The 23573-nt window shown below is 50.3% G+C and overlaps 1 protein-coding gene across 1 annotated transcript in view; it reads left to right on the forward strand.

Annotated features, from left to right (window-relative positions):
* The window catches only part of Pdia5 (protein disulfide isomerase family A member 5), an 87484-nt gene that overhangs the window by 58047 nt on the left and 5864 nt on the right, over positions 1 to 23573 (forward strand). The window contains exons 11-15 of the mRNA XM_075965350.1: positions 2877 to 3013; positions 14235 to 14305; positions 14820 to 14980; positions 19067 to 19197; positions 23104 to 23174. Of these exons, the coding sequence (XP_075821465.1) occupies positions 2877 to 3013; positions 14235 to 14305; positions 14820 to 14980; positions 19067 to 19197; positions 23104 to 23174 (571 nt within the window). The remainder of the gene's footprint in view (positions 1 to 2876; positions 3014 to 14234; positions 14306 to 14819; positions 14981 to 19066; positions 19198 to 23103; positions 23175 to 23573) is intronic.

Raw genomic sequence — 23573 nt, forward strand, 5'->3', positions numbered from 1 at the left:
CGGGCTTGCAGTGACACCGACCCGCTTCAAGGGTGTGGCTCCTGTAACTGTGGTGATTTTTTTTTCTTACTCCTGAAATTGTGCTGACTTTTCCTCCCGCTTTGTCTGTCCGGTTGTTTTCATTTTGGTGGATTATACATTCAAAAGAAATGACCTAAACCTCATTGTGGTTTTAGGGTAGTCTCTAAACTGGAAGCTTCTCGGGCTCCTTCTTAATACTCTGCCAGGACTTGGCTTTTGCATCTATGTTGATGCTCTTGCTGAGTTCTTAAAATTACTTTGATTTTTGTTGTTTGGTTTTTCAAGACAGGGTTTCTCTGTGTATCTCTAGCTATCCTGGAACTCACTCGGTAGACCAGGCTGGCCTTGAACTCGAGATTCACCTGCCTCTGCCACCCCCTTTTCCCCCCAGTGCTGGGATTAAAGGCATGTTCCACCACTGCCCAGCTTACTTTGATTTTTAATAGACTACATTCATATAATTTTTTAACGATTTAAGGTACTTTAGTATGCATTGAAAAGCCTTACTTCTTCTCCCTTCCTGTTCTCCCTGCCACTTCAACTCATTTCTTGTATGGTTGCAAACTCTTTTTCATAGCAGACACAAACAAGAACATTTATCTGCTTTCTTATACAAGAGCTGGTAAATTATAGATTGCTGTGTTCGTCTCCAGAAGTCTGTCCATGCTGCTGGGCAAAGAGTACGCATTGTTCTTCAGTGTTCAGCCCTCCACTAAGAGAGATGGTTCATGGTGTATCCAGCCTGTCCCTACTGATGCCTGCTGACTGACCCCTGGTTGCTGCCTGGCAAATCACCTGCTATAGATATCTTTTAAAAATTAGCCTTGTCATCATTATCATCATTATTATTTTGAAATAGAATCTCACTATGGAAACTTGGCTGGCGGGAACTTGCTGTGTAGACCAGGCTGGCCTCGAATTCATAATGATCTGCCTGCCTCTGCTGGGGTTAAAGGTGTGTGCTACCACAGCCAGCTGCAGTAGGCATATACTGTGCAGATGAATTCTCTAATGGGATTGATGGTGTGAAAGGTTAGTGGCTTGAGCCCAAATACAAGAAGCTAGATTTCATGGAACTGGTGTCTGGCCGGTGATTCCTCAAAGCTTGAATGTGCCACCAGAACCATCTTGTTATAGAATATCGGGGTCACATCCTGTGTCCCAATCAGGTCCAACCTCCCATCCTCAGTCAGCCAATTAAAGAGCCATTATCAAAAGTGGAAAGCAACTGGGTATAGCGGCACACGCCTTTAATCCCAGCAGAGGCAGGTAGAGCTCTGTGAGTTTGAGGCCAGCCTGGTCTACATAGCGAATTCCAGGACAGCCAGATCTACGTAGTGAGACCCTCCTGAAGATAGGTGGAAAGCAAGAAAGGGAGGTATTTGTTTTCAATGGGATCCCATTGGGAAGATGGACAAAGGGATCCAGCGATCCCCAAGTCCATCTTTGGGGTCTTGATGTGAGATATCCGGATGTTTGAGTAGAGAGCTGTTCTGGTCAAGGTGTGGTCCTGCCCACTTTTGACCCATCATTATGAGCTTCAGTTGTAGAACTGTGTGAAATCTCTTTCGGGGAGACCAGTTCCCCCTCTAGCTGGTACCCTTTCCTTTCCAGCATGAGATTCCAGAGAAGTTCTTGTTTCTTTGGGGCATTGTTCAAGTCTGATAGACTGAGAGACTCATGTGGTTTCTTTAGAAATTGCCCATCCTGCCAGGCCTGTTACAGCCTGACACCGGTAAGCGGGGGCCAAAGGCTTTGCCACTTTCTGTTTCTCTGACTGTTGTGGTCCCTGCAACACCAGACCAGTGAGACTGAGGCCACCAGGGCAGCTCAGTCCACAAAGCCAACATGGGCTCATAGGCTCTGAACCAGCTTTGCTTCTGTGGGGTTGGGAGACGGCAAGTCCTGCTGTGTGAGCCGCTTTGCTCCTCTCCAGCCCCGACTTCCTGAACTCTATAAACTGTAAGTGCTGTAGGCACTTACAGGAGGGGAAGAATGGCTGTCTCCAGCCCTGTCCCTGCTGGAAGCACCTACTGGTGGGGAACAATGGTTGCCCCTTTCACATTTGTCATCCAAAGGGTTTTTTCAAAACTGCAGTTAAGGTGTTTTGGCAAAGGTGCTCGGCAGTAGAGCGGCAGGGATCTTATGTCACCAGGCATCTCCTCCTGGGCAGGAAGTGGGTAGCTGGGAACCTTCTCTTCATATAGCTCCAGGGCCTACAGTCACCAGCCTGTGCTTCTCCACGGAGGAGGCAGCCCCTGGGGTTTGCAGCTGGTGAGTGATGGAGTAGATGAGGGCTCTGGGTGGCAGCCATGTCTGTTCTTAGCCTCTGGAAGGATTAGTAAAAGTGTCGAAGATTCTGGCAGGACCTGGTTGGTACCTGGTTTTCCTCAGGCTCAGTGGTCACCCCTGCCCCCTTCACAGCTTCTTTCTGCTCAGCCTCTGGCCTCACACCTTCTTCTTCCTATGCCCTGCCAGTGGGTGGCAAAGAGCAGGACATCCAGCTTCCCCAGCGGGCACTCTGCACCGTTGCTCTTGGTCCTTGCCAGCTTGCTGGAAGTTTGCAAGCCTTGAAAAGGCTAACAGGCCCTCATGTTTCTGGGAAAAGTGAGATTTCCTGAGCTGTCTTAGAAAGTTGTAGCACTCACTAGAGTCAGCTAAGTATCTCTGCTATTTTGAGGAGCAGGTGGAGATGGGCAGGGCAGGCCCTTGCCGTCCAGGACTCTTCCTTAGGTCCAGTTTCCAGTGTATAAAAGGCCTTGGTGTGGGAGCTATGTGTCCAGGGGGCTGGATTTTGCACGGGCTGTTCAGGCCCCAGGGCTTTCTCTGAGCTCTGCCTGTTTTTGGTCTTCCAGTCCACAGCCGCCACAGCCCCAGGTCCCCGAGACTCCCTGGGCAGATGAGGGCGGCTCCGTTTATCACCTGACCGATGAAGACTTTGACCAGTTTGTGAAGGAGCACTCCTCTGTCCTCGTCATGTTCCACGCCCCATGTGAGTGGAACTCCGCTGCCCCTACCTCCCCCTTCCTCAGAGTAGGACACCACCTTGGGACTCTTTGGATGGGGACATAATGGGAGCTGGCATGGTGCCCATCCTCAGCTCACACGCCTGCCTTGTGTCTCCGTCGGAACTGCATAAAAGTCCTGGTCAGGCCAGGCCTGAGCATCCTCCAAGCCAGTAAGGGCTGAGGAGTCAGACTGGGTTCTGGCAAGGCAGTACTGGTCCTCCTTACTGAGGGTGGGAACCATGTGGAGAGAGGGCCTGCCCCTGCTCGGTAGCTGGGCAGGCAGTGAGGCCAGCAGCTAGAGTACCACCCTGCTACTTCACCGCATTCAATCTCAACCCGAGATGACCGCAGAGAATCACAGTCCCTGGTGCTCTCAAGAGTGACAGGGAGTGACAGGAAGGCAGATAACATCTTTCTGAGCCTGTGTCCTCTCTGTACTGTGGAGAACAGAAGGTTGATTAGGCGGCTTCAGGAGGAGAGGGCTGTCCTTGAAGGGAGAGCAATGTCACGTGAGAGCAAAAGATGGCAGCCCTGCGTGGAGCTGCCAGGGGCTGCTGGGAAGGGCTGGCCACTCCCAGTTGGTGATGAACTAACCGGCCTGGGATAAACTATGCGTTTGTGAGGTCCTCTCTTCTCATAGCCTCCTGCCACCGGTTTGGCCCAGTGATTAGAGTGAAAAATTACAGAGAAGAAAAGAAAATGGCAGGAATTCCGTGCTTTACAAATGCCTGTGTGAGAGGGAGAGAGGATGGAGAGCCATAGAGACACTCCCAGAGGAGGAGGAGGATGCACCGCTGATTAATCCTGTCAGCACAAGGTCCTCTTGCTGACAGAGTGGCTTCAGAAGGGTCATCTTCCATCTCACCCGCAGTGCCACTGAGTGGGTGTGATTAGCACTGCCTTGCAGATAAGATTGTCACAGATTGTTCACTGTGCTACTTTCTGTCTCTGGTGGCCAGTGCATGGGAGTGGGAGGGGCGAGGGGGAGCAAGGTCTAGCTTGACCCCTCTTAGGGAGCTGCTACTACGAATTTCCCTAACTTTGTTTTTTTCTTAAAAGTGCTAAATTCTTGGGAATCCAGAGGAAAAGCATTTCCTGTGGTTTTGTTTCTAGTTCTAGAAAACAAAGAGTTCAGGAACATTTTTCCCCCAGAGACCCTTTAGACTTGGGAGTAAGACCTGCTGATTAAGGACAGCGTCAGAGGGACAAAGCAAGATGGGAACACCTGTGATTCCAGCCCTGGGGGTGGGAGAACCACTGAGTTTGAGGCCAGCCGAGGCTACAGAGGGAGAACTTAGCTCAAAAACAAGGCAAAGAAGATTAATGACAGGGCCTGTGAGGTGTGGTGTTCTCCGGGCAGGGCAGACAGGGGATGTCCTTAGTGAATGGGTCTCCCAAGGTTAGTGAGACCTTAGAGACACCGACTGCCTGGGCTGCGAGCAGCACCGTACCCACCCCCACCCACCTCCAAGCTACAATGCACTTTCCTAGTCCGTCTCAGGGTTGTGGATGGAAGCAAGTCTTGCAGGAAGTTATTATGCTGGATTCAGAGCTGAAGTCGTCCTGTTTGCATCCCCATCCCAGCTGTAGAGGCGAATACTGGCAGATGCTGGAAGATGCCCCAGCATGTTCTCCTTCTGTCTGTCTGTCTGTGGGCCGGCACATGTGTTTGTCACTGCAGAGTGAGGGATGCAAGCAACAGCATGAGGTTTACCTCTGGATGAACTGCCCGCTAACGTCCCCGTAGATGGCAGTGGTCCCTTTCCTTGCCGGGAACTGTGCCTTTCAGCCTGGGGGAGGGCTGAAGTCTCATGGTGTCAAGGGGAGCCAGAGCTCAAGGTGGGGTCCACGTGGAGCCCTCTTAGGAGCTTAATTCCTACATAACCCATGCCATTTCCCGTCAGCCCCCATCAGGGACAAGTACCCTCCGGACCTATTTCCTGCCTGTGTGCCTCCCACTCACATGTGTGCAGATGGGTCAAACAAACTTGTTTGGGGGAATGAAAACTTGTGGCTTGTCTCTCACAAACAATAGTCGCCAGCATTCCAGGAACTCTCTGTCCTTGGGCAAGGGACTCGCAGATCAGAGGCGTTTTTGTTTCATGGATCTCTAAGGCATAGTAACTAAGACTTAAAATGTAACTTTGGCTCTCACAGTCTGTTTTCAGTCCTCTGTCGTCAGGCTGACCTTGAAACCTCTGTTGGTCCCCCGCTTCTTCACCTTCTTTTTGCCTCGGCTTGCCCATGGCTTTCCTTCCCGGTAAGCCATCCAGACTCTGGTACAGCTGGTGCCTGGGTAGTCACTGGGTGGCGAAGTATTGGCAGATCGATTGAGACCCTTTGCGTAGACTAGCTCAGTCACCTGGTTTACAGCCAGGCTTGTCCCTGGGTCCTGCTCTCCAGGCAGTAGGCTGGGCCCCCTGGGGAGTACAGCGCAAATGTAAGCAAAGGGCTGAGAGAGGCTTTGTGCACACAGTTGTGTTGTGTGGCAGAACCTGGCTTTGCAGCCCTAGAATGGCCTCTGCCCCTCTGTTGGCCAAGTCTCGTGTCTGACCTCCCTGGGCCTCCATGAGGAATTTGACGTGAATGCTGCGTAATGGAAGAGAGAGACCGTAGTTTTAGGCTATGTAAGAATACAGAATAAACAGGCAGAAGCCCCTCTCCCGGGCACACTGTCCACCCCAGGGTTGGACACTACTAAAGCCAGCATCTCCATTTCTTCTCCTCCTCCTATTTTAGTATGAGCAGGGACATTCTTATTCATTTTATCCATTTCCTAGGATTTGACTTTTTTCACTTACCAGTAGGATCTGATGTTTTCATGTAGATGTAAGTGTTGACATATAAATCTAACCACTGCGTAGTGTGTTATAATTTGGATATGCCATAAATTTTAAACAAATCCCCTACTGATAGACATGTGTCCCAGCTTTTCACTACTCCAACAGTACAGGAAACATTTCTAGACATATATTGGGAGCCATGTCTAAATATTTAGGATTAATTGCCAAAGCGGAGTTGCATGCTGTGGATGGACTCATTGTTTTGAAACTTATCTAAGGAACACCCAGAAATTTTCTGTATGTGACAGAGTCAGTACCATGGCAACTTTGGTGTTAGGGTTTGTGGTGGCTTGAATGAGAATTGTCCTCTGTGGGCCCAGAAGAAGTCAGCATGGTCCCTAGTTGGTAGGTTTAGGAGGTGTGGCCTTCCTGGAGGAAGTCTGTCACTGGAGGTGGGACTTTGAGGTTTTAAAAGCCACCATTCCCAGTTTGCTCTTTGTTTCCTGCTTGTGGTTTGAAAGCTGAGCTCTGTGCTGTGTGAGCTGCCCTTCCTGCTGTCTCCCTTCCTCACCTTGATGGTGAAGGGCTCTGACCGTCTGGAACCACAAGCCCACATAAACCCTTCCTTCTGTATGTTGTCTTGATCGTGGTGTTTTATCACAGCAATAGGGAAGGAGCGAGGACATGGACTGAGCCTGAAACAACTCACGTTTCGAGTGCTTATTCCCCAACCAATGACCAATTGGGGAAGGCTGTGGAAGGTTTAGGAAGATGGGGTGTAGCAGGCAGAAACAAGCCACTGAGGATGAGCTTTTGAAAGTTACCATCAGGTCCTTCATTCTGGCCTCCTGGTCCATCATGACATGAATGGCCTCCTTCCCATGTTCCCACTGCCATCTGTGAAGCAGCTCTGCCGCGCCTTCCCTGCCACAGTGGGCCAAAATTTTTGAAAACCATGACCCAAAAGAAATCTTCCGTCCTTTAGGTGGTTTCCTGTTACAAATTAAGGTCATTGCTGCAGAGGTAACAGATACAAACACACACACTGTCAGCTTTTCCTTGCCTGCAGCTTTCCTAACACTGAAGAAACAAAACATCCTTTGGGGCAGTGACCTGCCTTGTTAGCCAGCTTTCCATCGCTGGAAACTTTCCCGAGAAAAGCCAGGTGAAAATGAGGGGAGACTTATTTTTGGCTCACAGTTTCAGTGGTGATGCTCCATGGTCACTTGGCCCTGTCGCCTTTGGGCCTTTGCCAAAGCAGATCATCATGGCAGGGTGCCCATGGTGGAGAACGCCAAGGCGGTCAGAGAAAAAGGAAGGGACTGTACCCTTAAAAGGAACAGTGACCTCCAGTGACCTTCCTTCCCTCCAGAAGTGTCTTCGCCTCCCAACACCACCACCTACTGGACACATGAGCTTTTGGGGAAGGCATTGAAGAGCCACACCAGTTTTCCAGTCTTTCAAGCTTGATCCACGAAAGCCACCTGACCACACTCTTTGCTCACTTCTCCCTGGGCTGTCATTTTCCTTTTACCCAGAGCTCTGTCATTATGGGTATTGTCTTTAGCTGTCCAGGTGTCTCCGCCTATATCCCTGATGCTCTCTCTTAGTCTGTAGCTTGCTTTAACTTTGTGGGTGCATCTCCTTGTACAAAGCTTTGTTTTTGTAGCCACACTGTAGTCTTTACTGAGTAATTGCTACAGTCATATATTAATTCTAGACACGTGTTACTTCGTTTCACCTTTACCACAAATCCTGTGTCATTATTCCAGTTTTATAAAAAGCAAAGAGGGCACCTGCAGGCCAGCGAACTTGCCCAAGGTCATACGGCCAAACCGGTGCAGTAGGGATTGAAATTAACCTAGGCAGTCACGGAAGCTGCACCTCAGCACTGAGCCATTCTGCAAGCCGGCCTTTCCCGTCATCAGCTTGTGTTTTGCTTAGGAGCTCCACCCCAGAACGTGGCAACACTGTCTCGTCTTTCTTGTAACGTTTGTTTTTTCATTTCATTCTCTTCTAAACTTCTTATTTTATTTTATTCTTGGCCTAGTGAAAGGACTTTACCTCCACTTTTTTAAACCTATATATTGTTTTCCTGTACATTGTCTTCTTGATGTTTTCTTATGTTACTAAAAACACCTTTGTGTTGCTTTTGGTGGCCACATGATGTTTTATCATATAATGGAACTGCAAATTGCTTAACCAGTGGCATAATGTTGAGACTTTGAGTTGTTTACTGAATTTCCCATTGTAAGTCACACTGCCGAGAATGCTTCCATGCATAAATATTTATCCACACGTCAGATTATTTCCTCAGGATTGAAACCTGCAAATAAAATTTTAAAAGCTTGTTATCCGCATTTTACAATAACATAAAAGATAGGGAGACCTCTGCGGGATGAAGGGCTGTGATGAATAGACGGGTAGATCAGGGTGTGAGTCATTCCCAAGGGGTCAGCAGGTCAGTTCTGACCCTTGATGGTACCCAGACATCAGCTGTTCTACTCGCATTAGTAGGACACCCTCTGAACTGAGCTACCGAGGGTCTTGCAGATGAATTTGACCTCCCAGAGAATTCTGCTTTCAGCATCCAGGAAAGCATGTGGCTAGTTTATAATACAGTTGTCAGTAGAGGTGAGGTCAGTATAATCCAAAGGAGTCTGAGGGCTTTGGGGTGATAGGAGGCCAACACCCCTGGGACCAGGGGAGATTGGGATAGAGGTGTTTGCGTCAGAACTCCATGGATCACAGAGTCAGCAACTAGCTCACTTACACCCACGATTTAAAAAAAAAAAAAAAAAAAAAAAACCTGACAAGGAAGTGAAGTTTGGCCATAAAACTTAACGGCCTGTCAAATTACAGTGCGGACACTAATGCAGCAGGCTAAAGCCCTGCTCCCCACATCTGACACTCCTGACTGTCCTGCAGCTCACATAGCCAGGGACACCCAGAAGGCAAGGCACAGGAGCTGGGCCTTGGGGCAGCACAGACGCTATGTACCACCCCAGCTCCTCCAAGATGCTGTTCAGGAGGAAGACATTGCTCAGCCAGACCTTTCCCTTTGTCTGGGCCTGCGTGGACCTCTCATCATAAACTCTGTCTGAAGAAGTTCAGCGCCTAGCCTTGACATCTCTTTCGAAAAGCAGAAGGAAAGATGCTAGAATGAAAAATCTTAGTGATTTCTAGTGAGCGCTACTGTGGCGTCGAGATACACTAGATCAGCACCTAGAAGACTGGCGATCTCTCCAGACAGTTGCCAAGACTGGGAAGGGCAAGGAAAGTGTCCTCTGGTAGAAGGGAGAGAATGTGTGTGCACAGTGAGTACCTTGACCACAACGTTTGCAAAGAAAGAGCCTTTAGTCACGTTAACGATTTGTGCCCCTGTTGATAAAACGTTCCATCTGGTTAAGCCTTTTGTGTTAGTTGTCTGTCATTGTGCCAAAATGCCTGGGTAATCAACTTAAAAATTGAGGAGCTCTATATGTTGGCTCACGGTTCAGAAGTTTCTGTCCACGATCCGTTGGCCCCATTACTTTTAGGCTGTGGTGGGGCAGGACATGGTGGCTGGAATGTGTAGTGCAGGAGACGACTTTCCTCATGGTTACCTGGGAAACGGAGGAAGAAGAACTGGCTGTAGTCCATTGTTCCTTTTGAGGGCACAGTGCCAGAGATCTAGCTTCTAACTTCCTCCTGCAGACCCCACGTCTTCAAGGTTTTCCAACTTGGTAACAGTGCCACAAACTGGGGCTTCACCTTTGGGGGACACTTACCCCAGGTATGGCACTTTGGTCCATAGGTATAAACCTGAGCAGTGAGGAAAGCATGCTGCTTGACATCAGAGTCAGTCAGATGGACAGGTGAGCTCCTGCCTGTATGACCCGACTGTCCAGCTGAGGAGACAGGACCCAGATAAACAGCTGGCTCGGGGCACATTGAATAAAATTAGGGGAGGATGCCTACTGTCAGAAGGTCTCTTTGGGTTGGAGGGTCGGAGGGGGTAAGATCGGAATTCAAGAAGAAGGGGTTACCCATAAACTGGGATGGGGTAGGGGTGTTGTATTTGAGGTGGGGCAGGAGCACATTCAAGGATCCTGAGGGAGACCTAAGGATGGGGGAGAGGCTGCATCATGAAGGACGGGAGGAAGTGAGCTGAGCCGAGGCTGCTGGGCAGGTGGGAGCCAGATGGCATTGGCTGGCGGTAATAATAAGGAGCTTAGATTTCAGTCTACCACCTGTGGCAGAAAGCCCTTGGAAAGTTTTAAGCAAGGGGGATGTGATATGATTTATATTGTGGAAAGAGACCCTGGCTGCTCATAAATATCAGGACTTAGCACTGATCCATCACAAGGCAACTGAAAATTAAATGCCGTGGGAATATCTGAATAAGAAGCATTTTATGACTGGAAGAACAGCTCCATCAATGGAGCTGGAAAGACTCAAAGTGGGGCCCAAGTCAAGGGGCACCACAAGGGTGGCCTGGAGGGGTGCTTATCCATCAGGGCGGGGCTAAGATGAAGATAAGACCCCAAGAGGACTTACATTTCATCTGCTAGAGCCACAAGCTCCGACAGTAAAATGGACCCTCTGATCTCTGTCATTTGTGTCATGGGGCTGCTAGGATTGATTTAAATGGTTGTGTACAGAAAACAAACTCCTCCTTCCTCAGCCCCAAGAGACGAGGCCGGGAGTACAGGAGAGAGCCGTGCACGCAAGCAGAAGAATCTAGAGGTTTTTAGCCATCTTCATGCCCAGCACAGACACTGTGGCTGATCACAGCCCCTCTGCCCAGTGAGCCAATTCTCAGTCTCTGAGCCGCCTCTGGCCCTCTGTTGATAGAAGCTGGCAGGTGGTATAGAGCCCATTTTCCACCCCAGCGGGGCAGTGGCATCAAAGGACAGAAACCTGATAACGGCATGAAGGTAGTGCAAGGTGAATTCCCTCACCCTCAAGGATCCTGCTGCACCAGCTAGGTCCTTGAGAAAGAAGCTGAATTTTCCTTTTGTAGGCTTTCCCCTTTCCATCCACCGACCTCAGTTGCAATCCCCCCACTGTCCAGGCCCTACCAGCAGCGCCACTCACATCACATTCAGGGGACAGAGTGTCGGGGGACCTTCTTCTGAGCCAGCTCATTTCAGGGCTGGGCGGCCGTCACTCCCTGCCTTCTCTCCAGGCCGGGCTGGGCTCTGGGGTGAGAGGCCCAGCCCCCAACAGCAGGAGTGTCTCTGGACTCACTTTTCTCCAAGACTTCTTGTACAGCGTGAATTCACTCTGTCTATTGAGAGGAGGTTGGCCTCGGGCAGGAGAATGGGGTGAGCTTTGAGCAAAGCATAAGAGGGATGTGGCTGGAGGTAGCCCTGCGAGGTTCCTGTAAGCACTGTGGAACTTCTCCATTCTGACGGACCATAAACCTCAAAGGAGCTCTTCTTCTCTTTTTAGTTCGAGCAAATGCTTTTAAATCACAGTCTATTTCACGCTAAGTCAGTGGAGCTTCCCACAGAGTATCCTCTTCTGCTCCTAACCTATCTTGTAGAATGGAAGGTGACCTGAGTCCAGACATCTGTAGGGCCCCCCACATTGCTCCACCCACCTCTTATGGGAAAGGGACCACTTCTCCCTCCTAACCGTTTAGTCTAGGACACAAGGTCACGGGGCCCGGGATCCCTTAGAAGTTACTCGTGAATTTGGGGGTTGATGCATCATGAGGAAGAAGAACTTATTGTAGAGTTGTTAGCACCCAAGACTCAACCTTCCAGGCCACCTCTCCTGTCTCCTATCGCTGTCTCACAGCTATCCTGGAAGAGAGGCTAGCTTGGAGTCCCCCAGCTGATGGCAGGTTGCACGTGTCTACCTGGGGAAGGAGCAGGGACAGGAAAATAGCACTGCCTACTCTGTGTGCTTCAACTGTGCTTTGTCAGAGGAGCTTTTGTGGTCATTCTTGGGGATCTGCTTGTAATCCGAAAGCACAGATGTTTGTGTGTGAAAAACGAACCAAGCAACCTTCACACACCATAACCCCTAAACCTAATTCTTAGAAAGCAAAAAAAAAAAATAGATGGATGGTTTATAATGATGCTAAAATGTTTATTTCTGCAAAGTATGTTTTTATAATTCAGAATAAGAATGGGTTGACACTTCTACAGTTGATGGGGCTCAGTAGAGTCAGATGACCCCCTACCCTGTCCAGAAGCAGCCCTGGGGACCAGAACTCAGTGTTGCAGAGGAACCTTTGGAGACAATTTCTGGGCCAGTGGTCTTCCTTGCCTTGCAGCAGAACTCTGCCCTCCTGAGTGGGGCCTGGGAATATCTGTTCTGAGGCTGTCCTTCCTCTGGAGTTCGGGTCCTCCTGAGTGGGGCCTGGGGATATCTGTTCTGAGGCTGTCCTTCCTCTGGAGTTCGGGTCCTTGTGTCCCTGCTGCTTATTTTATTTGGTATGTGTCCATTCATACGTGCCCTCCGATGATCTTCCCAAGCCCCTGGTCACTCCCCTTCTCCTCAGATTAACTAGCCTTTTCTTCTTGGTGCTGTCCAGTAACTACTTACTGTGTCAATTAAATAAATGATGGTCACTTTGCTTCGTGTGGAGGCACCGTGTACAACATTCCCAGGTCCTGCCTTGGAGGAGTCGGGCTCCAAGGCTAGAGTCCAGCAGTGTGCAGTTAAACACACAGCACAGAGGAAGGAGTCATAGGGATTCTCTTCCTCTGGTCCATCTCCTCAAAGCATCCTGTGAACACTAAACTGTCTCGCAGGCCATGTTCCTCTCTGTCTCCAGCCAGGAAGAGCCTGATACCTGAAACCTTTCTCTTCCCTGTTGGTTTAACCCAGCAGGAGGGCAAGCCACCAAACGGGAAGTCGCAGGGTCCTTATTTCCTCCTTTTGCCTGTTGGTTGGGTACTTTGGATCCTCCAGGTTTGTGATATCCCTGCCAGAAGGCCTTCTGGGAAGAGCCAGCACGTTGACACAAGTGGCAGCTACTGCCTGAGCTGGACTCCGTCAGCATCACTTTCCTGCACGGAGTCCTGTCCCCAGTGCTCCGCAGAGGAGCATGGAGCTTAGCTAGGATTCTATCAGGAAGCGGAATGGCCACCCTGACAGCCATTTGCCCCCCCCGAGGGACAGGGTGACAGTGGGTTGAAGAAGACAAGAGTGGGATGGAGAGGGTCTTCTGTCACTGTGCCTCCTGGCGCTGGGCTCTGTGGTGCTGTACAGGACGCAGACACCCTATCCTAGGCAAGACTGCCATGGAGGTAGGAAAGTCAGTTGAGGTGCTCAGGTGGCTTCCGGGAAGGGAAGATGTGGGAGGTCTCCTGCTAATAGTGATTTTCTGTCTTCCTTTCTTTTTGTCTTTATTTTTCCTAACAGCCAGAATCCATCACAATTAGCACACCCCCAAGAAGGTTGTCATTTCTCATCAGGTTCCGAGCCTCGTTTCTGTCAGGTTCCTATGCAGCTGGGCTCCCTTTGAGAGCATCCTGCAGCTGTTGAGCCCTCCATACCTCTCAGCCTCTTTAGCGTCCAAAGTCAGAATCCTCTCTTTCAATGCAAATGGAAGAGTTCTCTTATCCCCTAATGATACCCACAAAGTGACTGGGCTTTGTTGTTGGGTTTTTAATGTCTTTAACTTTTTTGCATTTATTTCTTTGTGTATTGCATGCATGTGTGTATGCCTATGTGTGTACTAGAGGTCAAAGGAAAGCTTATAGAGGTTGGTTCTCTCCTGCTCCCATGTGGGGCCCAGGGATCCAACTGAAGTCATCAGTCCTGGTGGCAGTGTCTTTACCCACTGAGCCCTCTCACCGGCCCCTGTTTGCTTTGTAATGTATCAGATTCTGTTCTTCATGACATCATATGCTTATAAGGCAAGGGCAGAGCAGGTTCTATACCAAGGAACGCCATTAGTTTGGACATACGTAGATCCCGTGCCTGTGCTTTCTCCTGTCGGGATTCAAAACTTAACATCACCGATGTTTTTGCTTCTGTGGCTTCTTATTCCCACCCTGCAGTCCAGAGAAGATGATTCGCAATTGCAACACAATCCCAGGAGGTCTGTGCCATCTCAGCAGGGCTCCTGCCAGATTGCTGGGGGCTGTAGCACACCTCTGACTATGCTTGTCTGGTCATTCTTAGGCAGCCATCCACCACCGTCTTGTTGCTTCAGTTTCTCAACATATAAAATAGTGACCGTGTCAGTGCCTGCCTTGCAGGACTCACGGAAGGGACAGGCACCTGCCCTACCCCAGGGCCAGCTTCCGGGGACTGGATATGCAGTGCCTGTGACGTTTAGATGATTGTTTACACAGCATTCCTTGTTGTCTCTCACTGCCCAGATTCCTGGAGAGATGCTAACTCGGTTGGGGGGGGCAGCATGAGGACATCAGGGCCTCCGTGCCACAAAAATACCCTCCTTGCGCTCTCTCCACAGGGTGTGGACACTGTAAGAAAATGAAGCCAGAGTTTGAGAGTGCCGCTGAAGTCCTCCATGCAGACGCGGATGTAAGCTTCCTTTCCTGAGTCCTCGCCGTTCCCTCGGAAGAGTCACCAGCTCCTAGAGTCATTGTGATTTTCTATAAGCCCCAAAGTGGCTCTCCCTGTCCCTGGAGGCTACAGTGCCTCCGTGTCCCCTAGGAAATATATTCTGTCAGGCAGGTGGGTCCCCTCCCAGGTACAGAACAGGGCAGACAGCCTATGAGACCATGTTCCTGTAGCTAATTAGGGGGGACCTCTGCCTATTTCCCTATGTTTTCTGGGACCTTGACTGTTGGGAGAAGGCCCTGTTCTGCCCAGCATGGTTGGTGAGGCAGACTCAGAAGCCTCATCTTAGCCCATCACTAAAAAGACAGAGATGTGCCAGGGTTTCATTGTTCCCTGTGGTATGTAGGTGCAGAGATCCAGGCACCATTAGATCGTGGCCAGGCCTGGGGGAGGGTCGGTCCGGCCCCTGGGCTCCTCTTTCCAGCAGCACCACTTCTGAGGCTGTAATGCATGGTTGGCCTTTCCCCCATCCCAGAGCTCTGGTGTCCTTGCAGCTGTCGATGCCACCGTCAACGAGGCCCTGGCAGGAAGATTTCACATCTCCGCATTCCCTACACTGAAGTATTTCAAGAACGGCGAGCAGCAGGCTGTACCTGCACTCAGAACAAAGAAGAAGTTTATTGAGTGGATGCAGAAGTAAGTGTTTGGGCTTTGATAGTGTGACCTAGTTAACCAACTGCCAGCCCCTGGAGACGGCCTCGAGGAAGAGACGTTGTCTTAGCTGTGAAGAGACACCATGACCGTAAAGGAAAATATTTAATTGGGGCTGGCTTACAGTTTCAGAGGTTTGGTCCGTTATCATCATGGTGGGGAGCATGACGCCGTGCAGGCAGACATGGTGCTGGAGAGGTAGCTGCGAGTTCTGCATCTGGATCAGCAGGAAGAGAGGAGACACTGGGACCTACTTGAGCTTCTGAAACCTAAAGCCCACCCCCAATGACATAGTTCCTCCAACAAGGCCACAGGTCCTAATCCTATCAAATAACGCCACTCCCTGTGAGCCTGTGGAGGCTGTTTTCATTCAAACCACCACAGAAGCCCCATCCTTGAATTGGGGCCCAAGGAGCCAAGAGATTTGACTCCCTCAATCTAAAGTCACCATGCTGTGCGCGTCCAAAGGCAACAGTCGCCATTCTAGATGGCTCCATCGGCTTCAGTCAGTTGCCTTTGCTGTCCCAGGGTTCATCATCTGTGAATACAGGAAGGGTACACCTGCTTGTCATCACAGAACTGAACTCATTCTGCCCCAGGTTCATTGGTAGTCAGCTGGATGTCTTGGAATGCCCTTAGTGCTGGCTTCCAGGAGTCAGGATTCCAGACAAAGATTTCTCAGAGCCCCCAGGCTGTGTGTTAGTTTTCTAGATTCCCATAACAAGCGTGAGCATCTAGTTGACAGAACGTCAGAGGTTTATTGTTTTTTTAGCTTTCTGGAAGCCAGAAGTGGCGATTCATGATGTTGGTGGGGTTGGTTATTTGGAGGCCTTTCCTGGGCTCGAGGTATCTGTTGCTGTGATAAAATATCTCAACGAGCAACTTTGCGGGGAGAAAGAGTTTGTTTAGCTTGTCATCCCAGCCCCTCACTGTAGGAAGGTCAAGGTAAGATCTTGAAGCATCGGGACGTGTCTCACCCACAGTAGAGAACATAGACAGGAATTTGGGCATGCCTCTCTTCCTCTGCTTTGTACAGTCTAGGGCCCAACACCAAGGGATAGTGCTGACATGGGTCTTCCCACATCCACCAGAGTGGTCAGGACAATCCCGCAGACATGCCCACAGGCCAGCCTGATAGACTGTCCCTTGTTGAGACTTCCCAGGTGATTCTGGGTTGTGACAAGTTGACAAAACTCATCATGGTAGTGGCCATCTTCTGCCTGTCTTCACCGATTCTTTCCTTCTGTGTGTGGCACTGTGACCTCACCTCCACATACCAAGACCACCAGTCCCCACTGTATGAAGGACCTGTTGTAGTGACTTCATCTTAGTACCTCCAGATCCGGTTACCATCTGGGATCCTGGGGCCTAAGGACGTGTGAGTCTGCAGGACGCAACTTAGCCCAATCCACTTGCAAATAGAGAGAGAGGCTCTACCATAGCTGACCCAAAGACCCAGAGGAATTTGAGCCTCAGTTATCAGTATTCCCCTCTGGGAGTGGAGGAAGTTGGCCTGTGACGCTGATGCCCCAGCCTGGAGAAGCCTCCAGGCATGCTAGAGAAGCAAAAGCTGTTATCACAATAGCGTTGCCATAGCCTGGCCCTGCCTACTGCTGCTGCACACCAGTGACCATACACAATTTTAATATTCGAGGCTGTGTCCTCATTTCAGCAACAGGAGGGAAACGAAAGTGAAAGAAGCCGTATCCTGGCCTTCACAGAGGTAATGATGCCGGTGTGTGAGGCAAGACTGAAGTCCCAGAGCAACAAGGAAAGCAGGCAGAATGACAGCAGCTGGATTGGAGTCCTTTCCTTACAGCATTGTTCTTTGAACCTGGATGTGCGTCCAGTATACACCAGGTGTGGCAAGGGTGTGCAAAGACGTGCAGATTCTGAAACTCGTATTCCTGAGCGTAGACACAGTGGCCGTGAGTGGGTCTTCCTGCCATGGCGTTTGGAGAAACCCTGGTGTATGGACTAGGAGCGCAGATGGTATGAGACCCTGGAGATGCCTCTTGAAAGAGAAAAGGAAGTGGCCAAGTTCCACCCTCAGCTGCTCCCCAAAAGGAGCCTGAGTAGCCACGCCTCGACTCTCGAGGGTTCTAAGAGAGACAGAGTGTTCCGTTTCCCTTCTCGTTTCTGAAGCAGGGGACTTAATCCTGCCTGCTGTCTCAGCCTCACTAGGAAGGCAGTAAACTCAGGGTCCACACCTGGTAGGGAAGGGTTCTGCTCCTGAACCAAATCCCAGCCCTGTTTAACTGTGCTTCTCTTCATCCACAAATCCTCCCAAGGCCAGGATTTTTTATTCCGGTTTCATCGAGAAGACATTTAAGTTCAGAGAGGTTAGGATCACCACCCAGAGATAAGACAAAAAGCAATAGCTCTTTGAGGCATTTAGAAGAGAGCGTTCTGGTGTCGGACAGCAGATGAGTCTGGGAAGGAAGGTGGAGGTCTCATTCAGAAGCAGGGCAAGAAGACAGCGTCAGGCAAGCCGCATGGTACTTACCCCACTGGGTGTACAGGTAGCCAAGCCCTGGGTTGCTGAGATGTGTCCATCAGTATATGGCCAGCGAAACATCGTGCAGGGAGCAGGCAAGCAGAAAAGACAAGTTGGTGCTGTCAACCATGTGGCCACATGTTATTTTTCTCCCCAGTCCCTCTGCCTCCCCCAGATTCTCCATGCCGTCAAGGCACTCCTGTGGTGGTGACAAGACCCAACCCTTCCCTTTTCTTTGTGCATGAAGAAAAATCACATGTCCCAAGTCTGGGTGGGTTTAAGGTCACAGTGGGGCATCCGGCTGGAAGCAGGCTCAGATGAGAGAGAAAGTTCATGGTTACCACAGCTGCGGAAGCCACTGAAGATCCTCACATAAAGTCTCGTGAGAATTGCAGAGGCTTGGAGTAGAACTGGAGGAAGAGAAAGCTATGGGAGACATGGGACGCTGAAGTTAGGAAGTGCTATTAGAAGGTCTGTGGAAAGTGACAGGTCAGAGAGGCCCCATGGTTCTCGGAACTGAATCCTAGGGTTGTGGCAGAAGTGTAGCGGGAGGGGCAGTTTGGCATAGCCTTCCTTACCAAGAGTCACGGGGTTTGCAGAGAGGGGACACAAGGATGGCAAAGACTTCTGAAAGACCTGGGAGCTGGATGTGTTGATATTTGCCTGTTACCCCAGCACTCACAGTGCTAAATCCGAAAATTACAAGTTCTAGGCCAGCCGCATGACAAGATGTTGTCTCTAAAATAAATAAACAAATCAGACTCAGCATTAGTCAGCTTTCCCTTACTGTACCGAATACCTGAGATGATTGACTTCAAAGAGAAAAGTTTGTTTTGCCTCAGTTTGGTGAGTGTCGTTTTATGGCTACTTGGTAGTGATCTTAAAGATATGACATCCCACCTTGGTTTCTGCTACCTCCCAACAGTGCCACTCTGAAAACACATAGACTTTTGGGGGACATTCAGATCTGAACTACAGCAGGCTTTATCCTGGTGTGAGGCAGGATGGGATGGGGGACCAGTGGGCAAGCAGAAACTAGAAGTCGGTTAACATGAATCCAGTGCCTGAGGTTTATTAGCACTCCTAGCTTCTCTAGGCTGGGCCAAGCAGGAGCTTCACAGATACTCCCTGTGTGCTTCTACCCTGGGTACCACTATCCCATGTAACAAAAGCAAATGGTGACTCAGGTTTGGTCACATTCCATAAAGTCACAGGTCCTGCAAGTAATCTGGACTGGAGCCCGGGTCTCCCTCACTGCTTGGCTGGTGCTCTCTCTGCCAGAACAAACACTTCAAAGAAGATGATAGAAGGAGCCAGGTGGAGGAGGTTCTGTGTCTTCCGTAGGATTGGTGACCAACACCTGGGGGGTGCCTGGTTCAGATGGGCCCAGGTCTCCCACCTCTTTGTGGATGGTGCACATTTGTTGGTGTTGAAGCCAACGTTTTAAAATGAAATCTCAGAAGAAATGCAAAGTTGTTTGTTCGTTTGTGTTCCACAGTGGCTGGGTGTGGGGTGGGGTTTGCACCTGTCTGTCAGCCGTTCCTCATGCCTGCCCCTCCCCCCAACTTCCACAGCCCTGAGGCTCCCCCACCTCCAGAACCCACATGGGAAGAGCAACAGACAAATGTGTTACATCTGGTGGGGGATAACTTCCGGGATACCCTGAAGAAGAAGAAGCACACCTTGGTCATGTTCTATGCGCCTTGTGAGTAGCTTTGTGTTCGTAAGGAGGGAGGTGAGAGGGCTTGGCGCTACCACAACAGAAAGGGTCCCTACCCCAGATACCAGTGCAGCTCCTGGCCAACCCTGAAACCGTGTGTGCCTGAAGCAGGACTCCCAGTCTCAGCAAAGGCTGAGAAGGCCTGGAGACTTCATTGCTTCCTTCTGTCAGCCCCCATCAGAGTTTTGTCCTCATTGGGGTGGTCTTTCTCTGCTCAGGCTTACAGACTCTGTTTGTGGTAGGAACCAGCTTCCTAGGTCTCCCAAAGTCCCTGGATTTTTTTGTTTTTCTTCCCCTTTTAAAAGAAAAGATTTATTTTTTTATTTTATGTGCACTGGTGTTTTGCTTACATGTATGTCTGTGTGAGGGCATAGGGACCAGAAGTGAAATAACAATGAGCTGCCATGTGGGTGCTGGGAATTGAACCTAGGTCCTCTGGATGAGCAGCCGGTGCCCTTAACCACTGAGCCATCTCTCCAGTCCCAGTCTCCGGGTTTTTCCATGCTGCCTGTGCTCCCCTGTTTGCACCCCCTCCCACTGCACACACACCACACACACGAACTCCATTCTTCCCCCCCCCCCTCTGCTCCTGTTCTTTCTCCTGGTACTGACCTTGTCTTCAAAGCCTTAGGACTCCCACTGACCTTTTGTAAAGGCTTTGATCTATTCTTGAGTCTGACACTGTAGTACAGGGAAGGCAGATTCACCTGCAAGCCCCATGATTCTCATTTTAATCAGAGTACAAGTTGAGGAAGTGACATGTCTGCTAACAGGGGTGTTTGTGACCTCGGGTTCTCGTGCATTCCCGTTTTGAAGTTGTTAATTGACACTTGGAGGGAAAGCGTCTTAGCGTGTCCCACTCTTCTCCTGCCCTTCTCTCTCTCCCCCAGGTTACAGCTCAGCTTAATGGAGTGAGGATAATAAAAGTCTCTGTCTACAGGGAAGCCAGGCACTCCGTCTAGTCGTAAACCCACTCGGTTGTGGCAGGACCTCCTGTTTGCTCTGCTCTCGTCCCCACTGTTCAGTGTCAGAAGCCTACTGATGGCTCTTATCATCACCGTCACTGTCTGAGAGACCCCACCCCTCCAGCAGCCAGCACACCCGGGCAGCCTCCCTCCCCTTCAACCTTGACCTCTTCTCTGGTTTGCTCTCAAAGGCCCTCACTGAGATCCTCAGAGACCTTGCCCGCTCCTTCAGAGTAGAAGAGGTTGGAGGGCCGAGACATGGGATTTTTGCTCTAGGCTTTGTGGCAAGTTCATGGCAGGCCCTTCCTGCAGCCCAGGCAGCTTTGTCTCTGCCACAGGCACAGTTCATCAAGAGTGATCTCTGTGAACAGCCACCAAGTAAACTTCACATAGACTAGACACAGTGCTTCCCCAGAAATGCCCCCTCTCTTTAGCCCAGGCCACTCCTTGTTCCTCACTGAGGACCTAGAGGTTTCTGTGTCTCCAGGGATCCTCCCATGCTAGCCAGGTGAGACTAGTCTGCCTCCCTTCTCCAGACTGCACCCAGGATATGGGGGAAGGAGCATTATCCCTGCCCGGCCTCAGGGGTTCCCAGCCTTCTCTGAGAACATTCTTCCATGCCAGTTCATGGCCACAGTGGGGCCATGGAATAACTCCGCTGCTGATGAAGGTCTTAGTCCTCAGAGCTCCCCATTTCCTACTAGTTTCCTGTCTTCAGATCTTGCCCCAGCACTCCTCGGGAACTGTGTGGAATCTTAAGGACAAAGAAGTCTGTCTTTTTGTGCATTGTGATGGTAATACACTTACTTGTAAGCTACACACACACACACACACACACACACACACACACACACACATTTATATATAAATACTCTAAATACTGCAGAAATGTCAAGTACCAGATAAAATTTTCAAGTAAAAAGGCTGGCCTTACCCATCCGGCCTCCCTGCCACTGTCCTCCTCCCCCAGATCTGCCTCCCCAGGCCTCTCTTTACTCCCCGCTTCTCTTTATACCCACTCCATCCTGCATGATCTGCTCATAGGAACTGCCTTTCCTGGACCAACTCAGCACATTCTCTAGTACTCTGGCTTTGCCTCTGTCCTCTCCCAAATCTGAAGAAGCCATGGCACACTCTGGTCCCCCTCGACCTGTCAGAAACATCCTGTGCACTTTCTGGCCCAGCCACCCCACCAGTTAGTCATCTGCCGTGCACCCTTTAGCTAATGAGAAAATGAGATGCGAGAAGCCATGCATCTGAGGCCTCGATATTTTAAAATCGATGGCGTAGGAACTCGCGCTGAGCTGACAGTTGGCTTTTATGCTTTCGATAAGTGGAGGTTAAAAAGGGAAAATTAATAATGAAACCGGATTGTGAGACCTGGGGTAGATTATTTTCAGCCCACCCTGTAAGCGTGCTATTAGTAGGCCCATGCCCTTCACAGGGCCTGTGGCTGCCCACGAGATGAGTCTACCAATAGACTGTGCTCTTTAAATGTTTTGAAATTATGTAACATCACTCCTCTGTACTATGACATTTTCATGAATTTGACTCTGTGTCTCTGTTAGGCCAAATTAATGGTGTTACTGAGAAATGCCGTTTTAGGTGGTTGAGAAGTCATCTGTCCGTTAGCTGCCTCATGGGCTCATTTATTCCGAATTAACCCATTGCCATTCCAGGTCTCTCTTCTGTTCCTGCATCAGATGTTGGGAAATCCCCGAGTCCCTCCCCCTCATCCCCCCTCTCTTCTAGGGCCAGCTGGCTGCTCCCCAAGTCTGACCATATGGGTGGTCCCACCCATCTCAGGAACCAACTCAAATGCTAAATTCAGATTAAATTTGTAGCTTAGCCTTAATTTAGTTTCACAAAACCCTTTGAAATGCCAGTCACTATTATCTCATTCTCAAGAGGAGAAAGCAGAAGGGCAGAGCCATTTTCGTTCCCACAGAGTCAGCCCTGTCTACCTCCCGAAGTGGAGTGCACAGGCCTTTGTCAGGAAGCTGACGCTGGACCCAGGTCTCCCAGCGGGCCTGTGGCCTCTCCCACCGGTTTTCATCAGACTTGATTACTGCCACAGTCAGGGTCAAAGCTGTCTATCCATGGCAGTTCTGTTCACTCATATCTGCCGAACGAATGTGAGAAAGGGCAGGTTTGGGTTCTTATCCATTCACCCAGTGGGGCCTGTGGCTTCCCCAGCTTCCGTGACCCGAGCAGAAAATGGCTCACAGATAAGTTCCTGTAGTACTCTCCAGCAGGCGGGCTCAAAGTGATGCATAGGCAAGGAACAACCATAAGTGGAATGCCACAGCCCTTGCTCCACTCAGGGCCTCTTCCCTGGGGCGAGGACTGGGTGCTGATGACGCAGTAGCTCTTCTTCCTCCCAGCCTCACTCAAGGGCGTCCACTGTTGCCTTCCAGATTAAGATTGTAGAAAGGGGCAGAGGGTGTTGAAGGGGAGGAAGCTATCAGCAACACAGGAACCTTGGGAACCTGGGCAGAGTTGCTGCCTCCGACCCCATCTTTCCAGTACCACTTCCTCAGGAGAGGTGACCCGCCATAATAGTTAGGGCAAGAGAGCAGTGTGGTAGACTTGAGTCCTGAGCGCATGTGGTCCACTCCAAGACCCTATGCACTGTAGCTCCAGCCCTGGTGGTCTCCAGGGCAGCCTCTGCAGGCTTCCCTTTAGGCCAGGTGGCAGGGGAAGAATTCTAGAGCAGGAGTGTTCCCAGACTCAATGGCATTGACTCCTGCAAAGCCCCATGCCCACAGACAAGATATGGGAGACATTTGAATGTCAAGGTTAACAAATGAACCCTGACAGGGTGAGCAGGATGTGGGGCTCTGGGAAGGGGCTATCCAGAGTTCCAGAGTGGCCCCAGCTCTGCCATCTTCAGACATTATGTGACACTCTGTCCCTTCTCACCCAGGGTGCCCACACTGTAAGAAGGTCATCCCACACTTCACTGCCACAGCTGATGCCTTCAAAGATGACCGCAAGGTAAGGGTACCCCCCCCCATTCCATCCCCAGTTTGCCTTGCACTGGTTCCTACACCTTCTTCTCTTCTGATTACATTCCCCGACCCTGTGTGCAGTTCTGCCCAGACCTGTGAGCAGGGTCATTCTCAGAAGCAGAACATTCTTTCTCTTCGCCAGGCAGCCAGAATGGATTTCTGCTGCAAAACCAACTGGAGGTATAAACTGAAGCCTAGCAGCCCTTCTGTGGAGGAGGGGGTGTAAAAGGAGCCATGTGTTCATTTTCCTTTAGTGCTCAAACATTTTTACAGTAGGATCGTAGTCATGCGTTACTTAGATAATTAAAAATACAAATAAGAACCCCACAAAAGTCAAATGGAGGAGGCTGCAGTGGGGGAGAACCGGACCATGCCAGAGGATCCT

This window comes from Microtus pennsylvanicus, chromosome 1 (assembly GCF_037038515.1).
Source record: "Microtus pennsylvanicus isolate mMicPen1 chromosome 1, mMicPen1.hap1, whole genome shotgun sequence".
In the NCBI taxonomy this organism is placed as follows: Eukaryota; Metazoa; Chordata; class Mammalia; order Rodentia; family Cricetidae; genus Microtus; species Microtus pennsylvanicus.